Source organism: Capra hircus, chromosome 4 (assembly GCF_001704415.2).
Source record: "Capra hircus breed San Clemente chromosome 4, ASM170441v1, whole genome shotgun sequence".
NCBI lineage: Eukaryota > Metazoa > Chordata > Mammalia > Artiodactyla > Bovidae > Capra > Capra hircus.
The window spans coordinates 68,813,363-68,826,595 of NC_030811.1; the positions used below are offsets into that span (position 1 = coordinate 68,813,363).

At 37.1% G+C, this 13,233-nt stretch overlaps 1 protein-coding gene across 1 annotated transcript in view; it reads left to right on the top strand.

The window, feature by feature from the left end:
* Nucleotides 1-4,165, top strand: part of CAPZA2 (capping actin protein of muscle Z-line alpha subunit 2) — a 57,776-nt gene extending 53,611 nt beyond the window's left edge. The window contains exons 9-10 of the mRNA XM_018047188.1: nucleotides 1,684-1,746; nucleotides 2,341-4,165. Coding sequence (XP_017902677.1) covers nucleotides 1,684-1,746; nucleotides 2,341-2,481 — 204 coding nt within the window. The 3' untranslated portion in view covers nucleotides 2,482-4,165. The remainder of the gene's footprint in view (nucleotides 1-1,683; nucleotides 1,747-2,340) is intronic.

Consider the following 13,233-nt stretch of genomic DNA (forward strand, 5'->3'; position numbering starts at 1 on the left):
GTCAGATACATGATTTACAGATACAAATTCTGTCTGTCTTTTGACTTTCTTGGTAGTATCATTTGCAAAACAGAAGTAACTGGTTTTGATGTGGTTCAGTTTGTTTTTCTTTTATAACTTGTGATTTTGGAATATTAATAGAAACCATCACCTAACCCAGGATCATGAAGATTTACTCCAGTGTTTTCTTCTAAGAGTTTTATGATTTTAGCTCTCAAACTAAGGTCTGTGATCCTGTACTCTAACTTTTAAGCCCTGTTGTATTTTTTGCCCCTCTATTTGGATTATGATTTAATGAAGTTTTTTAAAGTTCAGCTTTCAAATCCTAGAAATTTTAAACTTTTTTTTTCTTGCAAAGTTCTTTTACACATTCTTTTCATTGCAGATACAACTATGTCTTTGTGGAATTTTTTTTCTCCCAAGGGTATTACTAGTACATTAATAATAACATTTCTGATAAACATTTGTGTTGTATACCTAAAACCATTAGTATATTATAAACATCAACTACTAATACTCAAAAATTTACAAATTTTTTTGTTTAATTCTAAGAAAGCATTTAATATTAAGAAACATGTGAGACTGTATTAGGACAGATTCTACCTGAAAAGAAATGAAAACTGTGGGATTTGGGGGTTTTCTTTCTTTTTTCTTTGCTTTTGTTTTTGTTTCTTTCAGTTTTTCGTTAGCACTAAGGTGATTTCTGATTTCTTGCTAAATAGTATTCTTGCAAGATTTGCTAGGAAAAATAATTACTGATGTCTGATTTTCTATAAGGCAGTCTCAATATAGTTCTGGGTCATGAGTATACATGTAAAGTTACTTTTGTAGCAGGGTACTTGGTACTGGCTTGAGTAATTTGGCATTGAGTAACAATTCTTCCTAAGAGAGATTTGCCTAAGAGAGATTTGCCTGCAAAATTATAGACTGGAGTTGTGCAAGATCTGGTTGTAGTAATTAAACTTGACTAGTATGCCAGTTTGTGCTGCTTATTTTAGGAATTACCTTTTCACTTCATCTCAGAATTTTTGTTAGTTGTTTTATTATTTTTGGATAGAAAAAAAAGTGCCCATTATATAAATATAAATATATATAAAGAAGATATTAGATAATTTTGTTAACATTTATTTATTTAAAAAGTCTCACTTACCATTAGCATTTACTGTTAGGAAAAATACAAGAACACATTATATTGAAATGTTTACAGAATTTTCCAGAAAATATTTAAACACTAAAAATTCACCTTAAACTTTAAAATATGCTCTTTTCTAATTGGCAATATTTTTTAAATGTATCATTATGGTGGTGAATATTGTTCAGTAAGTATTTGGCATATAGTCATTAATTAGAAATCTGTGACTAACTTATCTGTAATGATTATTGACATGTTTGTAAGTATTATAATTGAATTTTTCATTAGCACGTATTACTAAGATTTCACTTTCTTTAACCAGGGAACATTAAACACACTCATTCCATAGACTTAAAACATTTTTGCCTAGTTCCCCTTGAATTTAGAACAGTTGATCTTGCAGTATTTTCCCTTTGTCATAATTTCCACCTGTGTTATTTAAATTGTAACAAATCATTAACTGGACATCTGTTGACATACCTATTTAAAAGTAATAGTGATGTAGTTTTAAGTTACTATTTTATTTTCTTTCGATTTTGTTTTTCATTCAGAATGAGGTGCAAACAGCAAAAGAATTTATAAAGATTGTAGAGGCTGCAGAAAATGAATACCAGGTATGAGTTTCAAAAATATAATCTATGTTTGCTTATAAATATTGGCACTGAAATTTTAATTTCAGTCATAAGCTTGAACTTTTTCATCATTTCACCATAATAACATAGTCTTTTTTCACTTTAATTCAAGGGTGGACTTGTTAAAATGTAGTAAAAACTTAGTTTTAGCCAACTGTAATTTCTGAGTACTGGTCAAAGTAGACCAAGATTTTATATGGCTATTTTGTTTCTGACTAGAAATTCTAATATAGGAGGTGTTTCCCAGAACAGTTAGATTATATGTGATCTGCTTAGATCATAGTTCATTTTATACCTGCTTTTTATAATATCTTCTTTATCAGCTTCTAAACTGCATTCTTGGGTTTAAGCACTTATGTATTGGACATGTTTTCCACTCCTCACAAATAGTAATTTGTGAAATTATTCTGAGAGAAATAATAAAATAGATCCAAAACAAGAACATACAGAAAATAAATCTAATTTATAATTTCATTTTATTATATTTAGTTATTCAAAATGATTATAAGCTTTTTCTTTTAGCTGCTTTTAAATAGCTTTTAAAACCATTTTGGGATTTTTACTTGTTTTTTCTAGACTGCCATCAGTGAGAATTACCAGACGATGTCAGACACTACTTTCAAAGCCTTACGTCGGCAGTTGCCAGTTACACGCACTAAGATTGACTGGAACAAGATCCTTAGTTACAAGATTGGAAAAGAGATGCAGAATGCATAAGATGAACATTGCATGACCGGATCATTTTAGTGTCTTTGCGTTAAAAAAAAAAAATCATTGCAAAAGTATTCAAAACTGTCAAGCTACCCAGTCAGAGGGCTGTTGCCATTTAAAATCACTGTAATTTAATTAGTTTGGTTAGAGCACAAAGCTTAGCTAATCAACCATTTTTTTAAAAATTTCTTTTATTCAGAGAAGATTGAAAATCAGTTTAGTTTAAATGTCTTTTACTTTCTGTTGTGTCTTTCTTTCTTACAATGAAGACATGATTCCTCTAGTTTAATGTCAAAAGTTTTTGAACTGTTTCAAAAATGTTTTACTTACCGTAACCCTAAAGTTGTTGTCTTTTGGTCTATGAAGTGGGTAACTGTTGGGGTCAATAATGGACATTCTAGTTTAAGGTGGTTGATGGATTTAGCCATATATGCTGCTAAAGAAATTGTCTACCTTCCCCCCCTCACCTCTTTCATTTATGTAAGATTGAGATTAGAGGGAAAGCATTTTCTATATCAATTATGTTTAAACCTTTCAAGAAGGTTATTTAGCGAGCTTAGTGTTTAACTGAACTTTTTTTAAACAAGGCCAAGGTCTAATGCTGTTTTGAGATTCTGAATTAAATGAAAATTCTTATTTCAGAAATGCATTTAAATGCTTTTTTTTTCTTGTGACAGTTATGCAAATTAGCTTGGATTCCATATGTCCCTGAGTTATTTTTATCATAAAGCCACAAATGTATTATAAGGCAAATTGTAATATATATAATCCTAAACTCATGACCACGTCTCAGTTTATTTTTTTCTTGGAGTGAAAAGTACTGAAATTAAATGTGACGTTAAAATGAAAATTTTCCTATTTATTTGAGTATAAAAATCACTTACCAGTGAATCATATACTATTTTAAAATACTTTCTTTGGATGTTTGTGATTCTTTACTGGTTGTGAATTAGAGAAGCTGGGAACATATGGTGTACAGTGAAGTCTGAATTTTCCCATCCTCCTGTGCATCGTAAGCATGTTTGTAATATTTTAAAAAATACATTTACTGATGCTACAGGAATTTCAAGCCTGTGGTAAATGTTAGTATTTACTGTAGGGAGGGTGGATTTGTGGTTTCATTGAATTCAGTTATTGCTTATTATACTCCAGTGGAATCCTTTCCTCACATACTCCTGCGGATGTCTGGGCCTGGAAATGTTTTTTTAAAAACACTTTTATTATGTACAATAAAATATTTCATTAGCTTGAATTGTATAGATTTTAAAAATTCTCTCAATGAAAGCATGTTGTTTAATTTCTTTTAAAAAAATCACAGTTGGGCTTTGAAAGCATTGAGAATATAAACATACATAAAATTATGACACTTTTGGTTAGATCGTTTTTTCTAGCTTTAAAATACAAGTTTTCTCATATTGAGGTTCCAGAAGAAAGTGAATTAATAGTGTTAATTATCTATTCCCTTTTTAAAAACACATTTTTAAAAGTCTAATAATGATTCTGAACTAAGCATTAGGTAAATCTTTAATTGATTAGCTTAATTATGTCAACTGGTCTGTCATGGGTTTGTCATGCACTGAAGGTTAATTATTTTGACTCTATTTTATGGCCTAGAATGCTATGTTAAAAATATATATGTAATTGTTTCTGAGGTGATGTGCATGTTAAAGGTAATATTTATCAAAATAGAGCGCAGTCTGAGTAATAGTTGTGTAATAGACTTAGTCTTTCATAGTCTAAAATGTGCATTTTATTAAAATAGAAAAAGACTAGAAACACACAGTGTCCTAAAACTCAGGGTTGTCTTTTTAGTAGGAGTCGTAACTGAGTGGCTGAACTGAACTGAGTGTCTGCTTTGTTGAATAGGCCCGAGTGTGGAGGTAAAGGCAAAATGAGAACAATTATGCAGTAGTTTGGTGGATAGAGAAAGCTGGCTTGGCCTAAGGTGGTAGCTGTAGGCTGTAGAGGTAGTGATTTCTGGATATATGTTAAAGATAAAAGCATTTGGATTTGCCAGGATTGGTTGTACAATGTGAGATAAAGGGAGATGGCAAGGACATTCAGGGTTTGAGAAACTACAGAAGATTCAGGGCTGGGGAGGGCTGGGAGGTTAGTTTTCAAGGGGGAAGTACCTTGTAGCAGTTAGATACTGGAGATAGGAGGTAGGCAAATGCCCTAGACCAGAAGAATAGGAGAGCTGACAGACCTGGGAAACGTAGTTGATAGCTAGGCAAAATGGAAGACTACTCAAGGTTAGTGATAGTGAATTTATTCACTTTCACTTTTCACTTTCATGCATTGGAGAAGGAAATGGCAACCCACTCCAGTGTTCTTGCCTGGAGAATCCTAGGGATGGGGGAGCCTGATGGGCTGCCGTCTCTGGCATTGCACAGAGTCGGACACGACTGAAGCTACTTAGCAGCACAAGTAAGGCAGTGTGTTATCTTCGGCCATGTAAAGCAGCATGAGTGCAGGCCTAGAGTAGGTGAATTGGATTTAACAGAGATTGCCACAGGAGTCTTACTGACCCGATGAAGAAGGTAGGTGTTGCAGTGATAGCCTGGGAACTTCAGCTAGGTAAACAGGGAAGTACAGATGTGAGAGGAGGAGAAAGAAAGTGAAAACGTGGCGCCATCGATGGACTGTAAGTCTGTCTAGAAAGGACAGTCTGGAAATGCAGGAAGTGGAAGTTAGCATGATGTGCTTAAAGTTGAGAATTTGAGGAGTTACACTTAATCTGTTATGACAGGTGTTATCAAGTATGACAAGTATGATGAAGTATGATCAATCAGTCACTGACTGAGGTGAGACAAGAGAGGAATTCAGGAGCCGTGAAGTCCGTGCTTGCTGTGGATATTACAGCCAAGAATTACAGTAGATTAGGTGTTCTGACGTGAGTGCTGTTTTTCTCAGACTATCTGAATGTACATTTATAATACATTTGATAGATAACTATGAGCTGTTTCCTCATTTGGGATTTTGGAAACTAAAATGGGGACACGCGCATTCAAAAGGTATCCTGGAAGTTTTGGTTCATTATAAATGTTATTGGAAAGTGAAATTTTCAGGATAATAATTGTGGACAATTATAGATATTTAGAGGCTTCCCAGGTGGCTCAGCAGGTAAAGAAACTGCCTGTAATGCAGGAGTCAACAGGAGAGGTAGTTTCAATCCCAGAGTGAGGAAGAGCCCCTGGAGAAGGGCATGGCAACCCAATCCTGTATTCCTGCGTGAAGAATCCCATGGACAGAGGAGCCTGGTGGGCTATAGTCCATAGCATCGCAAAGAGCTGGACACAACTGAAGCGACTGGGCACTCATGCACATAGATAACTGTATAGCATTTGGGTGGCCCTTCCTGTGATTAAAATCATTTTTGACTTTTAATCACACCAGAAGGCTTGGGGATAATGCAAGATCCTTTGAAAAGAACTTCCATACTGATCATCAGTTTATATCTTTGCCAGGTATTGGTTATAAAATATAAAGACATACCTTGCCGAACACAGGAGTTTGGTAATGCATAAGTGCTCCTAAATTTCCTAAGAAGGTGTATTTCTGTTCACTTCTCTACAGATTATTTAAAAGCAGAATCGCAATGTCCATGCTGTTCGTCAGTTGTGTTTTGGAACAGCTTAACTGAATTAAAAAAAAATTTTTCTTTTAAGGCAGGGCTCTTTGTATCAGCATCTTTTTTTGACTTTGTGCATATTTTGCAAAAGCTTTATTTTAGGATTGGCTAGTAGTGCTAGCTGTTAGAGAATATGCAAAATATTCACCAATTAAAATAACCAGTTAAACTTCTAAAAGGCCTTACTGGTGTTAGAAATTGATATCAGTTCACTCGTTATCCACTCCAGTATTCTTGGGCTTCCCTTGTGGCTCAGCTGGTAAAGAATCCACCTGCAGTGCAGGAGATCTGAGTTCGATCCCTGGGTAGGGAAGATGCCCTGGAGACGGGAACGGCTGCCCACTCCAGTGTTCTGGCCTGGAGAATTCCATGGACTGTGTAGTCCATGGGGTCGCAGAGAGTTGGACATGACTGAGCGATTTTCACTTTCAAGATTAATCATGCTGTGTTCAGAGGACTGTTCTAGGTAGTGCAGAGTCAGGAGAATACGGAACTATTCCTTAAAGGAGTCTACAAGGTAGTCATGGGACTATAGCCATGTTTCCTAATTTTTTCACATCATAACCTGAATGGAAAATGGTGGTATTTTTAAGGCATTCTGGGAGAAATGGATGAGACTGCTTGCCAACTGTCCTAAGGGTTGTGGGGATCAGAATCTTTGTACACCTTGAGCCTATTTGGGAATATGTGTAAAATTCTTGATAGTTTACCAGATAAACTTCAAGCCTAACTTAACCAAAGGTAGCTTTTAAAGGAATGTCAGGCCAAGGAAGTTGTCCTGAGAAGGATGAGCTGATACTACTTCAGCACAGTATTTTGGTTAATTGTGCATGTGACTGGTAGGCAGGAAATCCTCTTGTATCTCATCGAAGTATCAAAATACAGATAACAGCATATCAGTCTCACTGGGTATAAATATCATGGGTCAAATAGAGTTACCCACTTGAAAATGAAATCTGACTTTATAGAAAATATATTTCACAATACAGAATGAAGACAGCACAAACGGTAAAATTTTAAATGTGTTCTTACAAAATTGGAGTATGACTAGTAAGATACTAAAGCATTTTCATCTCTAGTTTTGGTATAAGAAAATTGTACTAGTTAGTTTAATGTTAATATGTAGCGTTAAAAACTTATCAGTTTTCTTTTTTTTCTTTTTGTAGTGTGACTCTATTGGAGAACTTTTTTTTTTTTTTTGTCTCAAACTGACTAGAGAGCACACCAGCCATGTCAAACCAGCCATTCATTCTAATAACAGATATTCACTACATGAACTTAAAACTATCTAATGAACAGAAGCCTGTTAAGGAAACAAAGTTGGTTGCTATGTTTGAGGAGATGATTTCTTGAGGAAATTTATAAAATGCTCAGCTCTTAAACCAAACAAACATTCAAGGAGTTCTCTTACTAGAAGATACCCTAGAAGCCTTACTGACTCAACAGTAAAAATCACTGCCTTCCTCAGTGGCTTCAAGTTTTATGCTGCTAACTTAGCCAAATCTGAACCCGGATGTAAGTCTCTTCCACATTTCTACCTGAAAATGAGTCCTTGCCCCTTGTTTTCCCAAAGAATGTTGAAAAGAAATACGAAGGAACTATAGATCTCTTAGAGATAGTTGACACTGATACTTTGGTTCTTTTGGAATGTGCAAGAAAATAATAGATCAGTGTTCAGGACACAGAGTATCTCAAATGAGGAAAATGCAAAATTAAGGGGAAAAGAAAAAATCGGGCTTTTGTGCACCAATTTCCCCTTTGAGGGCCCTTTATGAAGGAGAAAGAAAAGATGAAATGACAGAGACTTGCTTTGGCAAAATCTTAGGCCAGTCTAAATATCCAGTAACAGAGAATGATTATAGATAGTGTGGATTGTTAACACCGAGATAGCAGACAGCTTTTAAAAACTTACTAGCCAGAAATTCATGTGCAACAAAATTATAAATACTGAGAGAAAAAAACAAGTTCCAAAAGGTAAGTACAGATTTGAGTGTGAATTGAAAACCTCTAAAACATATGTGTGTATGTGGTGTTTTATGTTTACAGTAAAAAGCTAAATCAGGATAGTATATGTGTGGAGAGGAACATAGGAGAATGGAGTTGGGAAACAGTATAGAGAGGTTGAGTTATCTGTAAGATTTGTTTCCCAAAATGGAGTGATAGGTATGCAGGTCCTCATTACAACATTACTTGGGTTTGTTGTTGTTTTTTGTCTGATATATTTTCTAATTTAAAATACTATACAACTTATACTGACACATTTGAAACTTTAGGAAATGACTCAGTTTGAAGGTAATGAAATGGCAAAGGTCATAACCATAGAATCAACTGTATAGGAAGTTTACTAATAGCTCTTTTAAAAGTCACTGAATCCATATTGTTTTATAGTAAATTTTTCAAGCTTTCCATATTCAGATTATTTCTGCATTTTAGAAGTAGATGGACCTCTATTTTATGAGCCTGGCCTACCCTTAAATAAAAAAGCACCAAAAACATTGATGAAAATTCCTTGTTTCCCTGTCAAGTTAAAAGCAAAATTCTTTAAAACAATAATAAAAGCATACTACATTATGACCAAGTAGGGCTTACCACTGGAATGCAGTGTTTCCTGATAGCAAATTTAGTAATGTAGCTCACTACATTAGCATATTAAAGGAGATGACACACGTAATTCTTTCAGTAAAACAAAAATCTTTAAACCCAGTCCTGATTTTAAAGACAGCATTTCAAATCATTGATGTAAAGATGAATTGTATTGAACAATGGGATGGAAAGCTGGAAAAAAAAGAAGTTGAATTAAATCCACGCTCCAACAAGTTATACCAAGTTAAACTGGGTCAAAGATTTATTGGTGTAAATTGTCATTAAAGTTCTTGAATAAATCATGGTAACCAATTTCTAACTAAGAATAATAGATTATTAGAAGACAGATTAAAACCTTCAAAATCCACATAATCAATGTACTTGATTTTATTAAAAAAATATTTTTCTGTAAATTTGAAATGTTCTAAGCAAAGTCAAAAACTACCCAGAGGAGAAACAATATCTGCAATTTATTTGACAAATGGTTACTTTTCCTAATGTCTAATCAGTATCTGCAACACAATAATTAAAAGAGTCCAGTAGAATTGAAACCATTTACCTCAGATTGGGGCTCAACCCACATGGCTGGGACTTGAACCCAGCCAAAACCCAGTTTTGGACTTAGACCCATGTGGCTGGGATTCAAACCCAGCTAAAACCCTGCTTGGGTCTTGAACCCACGTGGTTCGGTTCAGTTGTCTCAGTCGTGTCCGACTCTTTGGGACCCCATGAATTGCAGCACGCCAGGCCTCCCTGTCCATCACCATCTCCTGGAGTTCACTCAGACTCATGTCCATCGAGTCCGTGATGCCATCCAGCCATCTCATCCTCTGTCATCCCCTTCTCCTCCTGCCCCCAATCCCTCCCAGCATCAGAGTCTTTTCCAATGAGTCAACTCTTCGCATGAGGTGGCCAAAGTACTGGAGCTTCAGCTTTAGCATCATTCCTTCCAAAGAAATCCTAGGGCTGATCTCCTTCAGAATGGATCTCCTTGCAGTCCAAGGGACTCTCAAGAGTCTTCCCCAACACCACAGTTCAAACGCATCAATTCTTCGGCACTCAGCCTTCTTCACAGCCCAACTCTCACATCCATACATGACCACAGGAAAAACCATAGCCTTGACTAGATGGCCCTTAGTCGGCAAAGTAATGTCTCTGCTTTTGAATATGCTGTCTAGGTTGGTCATAACTTTTCTTCCAAGGAGTAAGCATTTTTTAATTTCATGGCTGCAGTCACCATCTGCAGTGATTTTGGAGCCCAAAAAATTAAAGTCTGACACTGTTTCTACTGTTTCCCCATCTGTTTCCCATGAAGTGATGGGACCAGATGCCATGATCTTCATTTTCTGAATGTTGAACTTTAAGCCAACTTTTTCACTTTCCTCTTTCACTTTCATCAAGAGGCTTTTTAGCTCCTCTTCACTTTCTGCCATAAGGGTGGTGGCATCTGCATATCTGAGGTTATTGATATTTCTTCCGGCAATCTTGATTCCAGCTTGTGTTTCCTCCAGTCCAGCATTTCTCATGATGTACTCTGCATATAAGTTAAATAAAGGTGACAATATAAGCCTTGATGTACTCCTTTTCCTATTTGGAACCAGTCTGTTGTTACATGTCCAGTTCTAACTGTTGCTTCCTGACCTGACCTGCATACAGATTTCTCAAGAGGCAGGTTAGGTGGTCTGGTATTCCCATCTCTTTCAGAATTTTCCAGAATTTATTGTGATCCACACAGTCAAAGGCTTTGGCATAGTCAATAAAACAGAAATAGATGTTTTTCTGGAACTCTTGGTTTTTCCATGATCCGGATGTTGGCAATTTGATCTCTGGTTCCTCTGCCTTTTCTAAAACCAGCTTGAATGTCAGGGAGTTCACGGTTCACGTATTGCTGAAGCCTGGCTTGGAGAATTTTGAGCATTACTTTACTAGCATATGAGATGAGTGCAATTGTGCGGTAGTTTGAGCATTCTTTGGCATTGCATTTCTTTGGAATTGCCTTTCTTTGGAATTGGAATGAAAACTGAACTTTTCCAGTCCTGTGGCCACTGCTGAGTTTTCCAAACTTGCCTCCATATTGAGTGCAGCACTTTCACAGCATCATCTTTCAGGATTTGAAACAGCTCAACTGGAATTCCATCATCTCCATTAGCTTTGTTCATAGTGATGCTTCTAAGGCCCACTAGATTTCACATTCCAAGATGTCTGGCTCTAGATTAGTGATCACAACATCATGATTATCTTGGTTGTGAAGATCTTTTTTGTACAGTTCTTCCGTGTATTCTTGCCACCTCTTCTTAATATCTTCTGCTTCTGTTAGGTCCATACCATTTCTGTCCTTTATCGAGCCCATCTTTGCATGAAATGTTCCCTTGGTATCTCTAATTTTCTTGAAGAGATCTCTAGTCTTTCCTATTCTGTTGTTTTCCTCTATTTCTTTGCATTGATTGCTGAAGAAGGCTTTCTTATCTCTTCTTGCTATTCTTTGGAACTCTGCATTCAGATGCTTATATCTTTCCTTTTCTCCTTTGCTTTTCGCCTCTCTTCTTTTCACAGCTATTTGTAAGGCCTCCCCAGACAGCCATTTTGCTTTTTTGCATTTCTTTTTCATGGGGATGGTCTTGATCCCTGTCTCCTGTACAATGTCACAAACCTCATTCCATAGTTCATCAGGCACTCTATCTATCAGATCTAGACCCTTAAATCTATTTCTCACTTCCACTGAACCCACGTGGCTAGGACTCAAACCCAGCCAAAACCCACAGTACCTGGTTTCAGGACCTAATGAAGCGCATGTTCTTGATGTCTCATCACAGAAAGAATTCAGTGAGAGACGAAGTGATAGGTAAAAAGTGGGTATATTCAGATACAGGGAGAAGCACTCCACAGAGCGTGGGCCCTTGCAGAGGGTGAATGTGGTGGTGGTGAAATGCGGCATAGTTAGTTTCATAGGCTGGGTAATTTCATATGCTCATGAGTTGGAGGACTTTTCCAGCTATTTTGGGAACGGAGTGGAGATTTCCTGGTCTTAACAGTGCCTTGGAACTGTCATGGCCCCTCTGGGTGTGTCATTTCACTTGCTAATTTAGGATCAAAACCTGCTACCCTGGTCCCATTTGATTCTAATCGGTTTATGTTGTGTCCTTGGGCTATATCATTCTTTCAAAAGTTGTGCCTTGTCCCTTTCCCTCCTCTTGCAGAATGTTGAAAAGCAGATCCTCTGAAGTCTGAGTCCCTGACAGAGAGCCTTAGCAGTCTTGGTCAGCTTAATTGGAATTTACTGAGAAAGATAGCTTCTTTAAGCCATTGCTGTTTGAGACATTTTTAAAAGCCACTTCTGCTCTGATTGTACACAGAATTTGTTACCAGAAGTGGGATCCTAAGGCATGGCATTGGTTAGAGGCAGCGTACATCAACAGGGTTCTACTGAAGTTTGAATACAGTGTGGTGTGCACACTGTACTCTGTCCTGCATTCATCACCTCTGCCTGCAGGCACCGAGTGCCAGTGACATCATCTAATCTTAGACAAAAATGCTCCCTAGAAGAAGGAGTATTGTTCCACTGGCTAGGGGGATTCCATAGGGCACAGATACTGGAAACTAGAAAGCTGATGACCCTTGTTCAGTTCAGTTCAGTCACTCAGTCGTGTCCAACTCTTTGCGACCCCATGAATCGCAGCACACCAGGCCTCCCTGTCCATCACCAGCTCCCAGAGTTCACTCAGACTCATGTCCATCAAGTCCGTGATGCCATCCAGCCCTCTCATCCTCTGTCATCCCCTTCTCCTCCTGCCCCCAATCCCTCCCAGCATCAGAGTCTTTTCCAATGAGTCAACTCTTCGCAAGAAGTGGCCAAAGTACAGGAGCTTCAGCTTTAGCATCATTCCTTCCAAAGAAATCCCAGGGTTGATCTTGAGAATGGACTGGTTGGATCTCCTTGCAGTCCAAGGGACTCAAGAGTCTTTTCCAACACCACAGTTCAAAAGCATCAATTCTTCAGTGCTCAGCCTTCTTCACAGTCCAACTCTCACATCCACACATGACTACTGGAAAAACCATAGCCTTGACTAGATGGACCTTAGTCGGAAAAGTAATGTCTCTGCTTTTGAATATGCTATCTAGATTGGTCATAACTTTCCTTCCAAGAAGTAAGTGTCTTTTAATTTCATGGCTGCAATCACCATTGACAGTGATTTTGGAGCCCCCCCCAAAAATAAAGTACTGAAGTTTCAGCTTTAGCTGGAACACTGCAGGTGGTGACTGCAGCCATGAAATTAAAAGACACTTACTCCTTAGAAGAAAAGTTATGACCAACCTAGAGATGGCTGGATGTGATGACCCTTGTTAGACCATGGCAAAATATTGAAATTCTAGCCTGTGAATACCTTGGAATGTAGAATGACATGGCTTTTATAATAGGCAGGGTGACAAGATTGTGAATGGTGACCTGCCCTCAGGCTGAAGATAGCTCCTCTGTAAGCTGGGTTGAAAGATAGAAGGAAGAGGTTAAAACTGTACTTACTTAATCTCCTTCAACTTCTGAGATG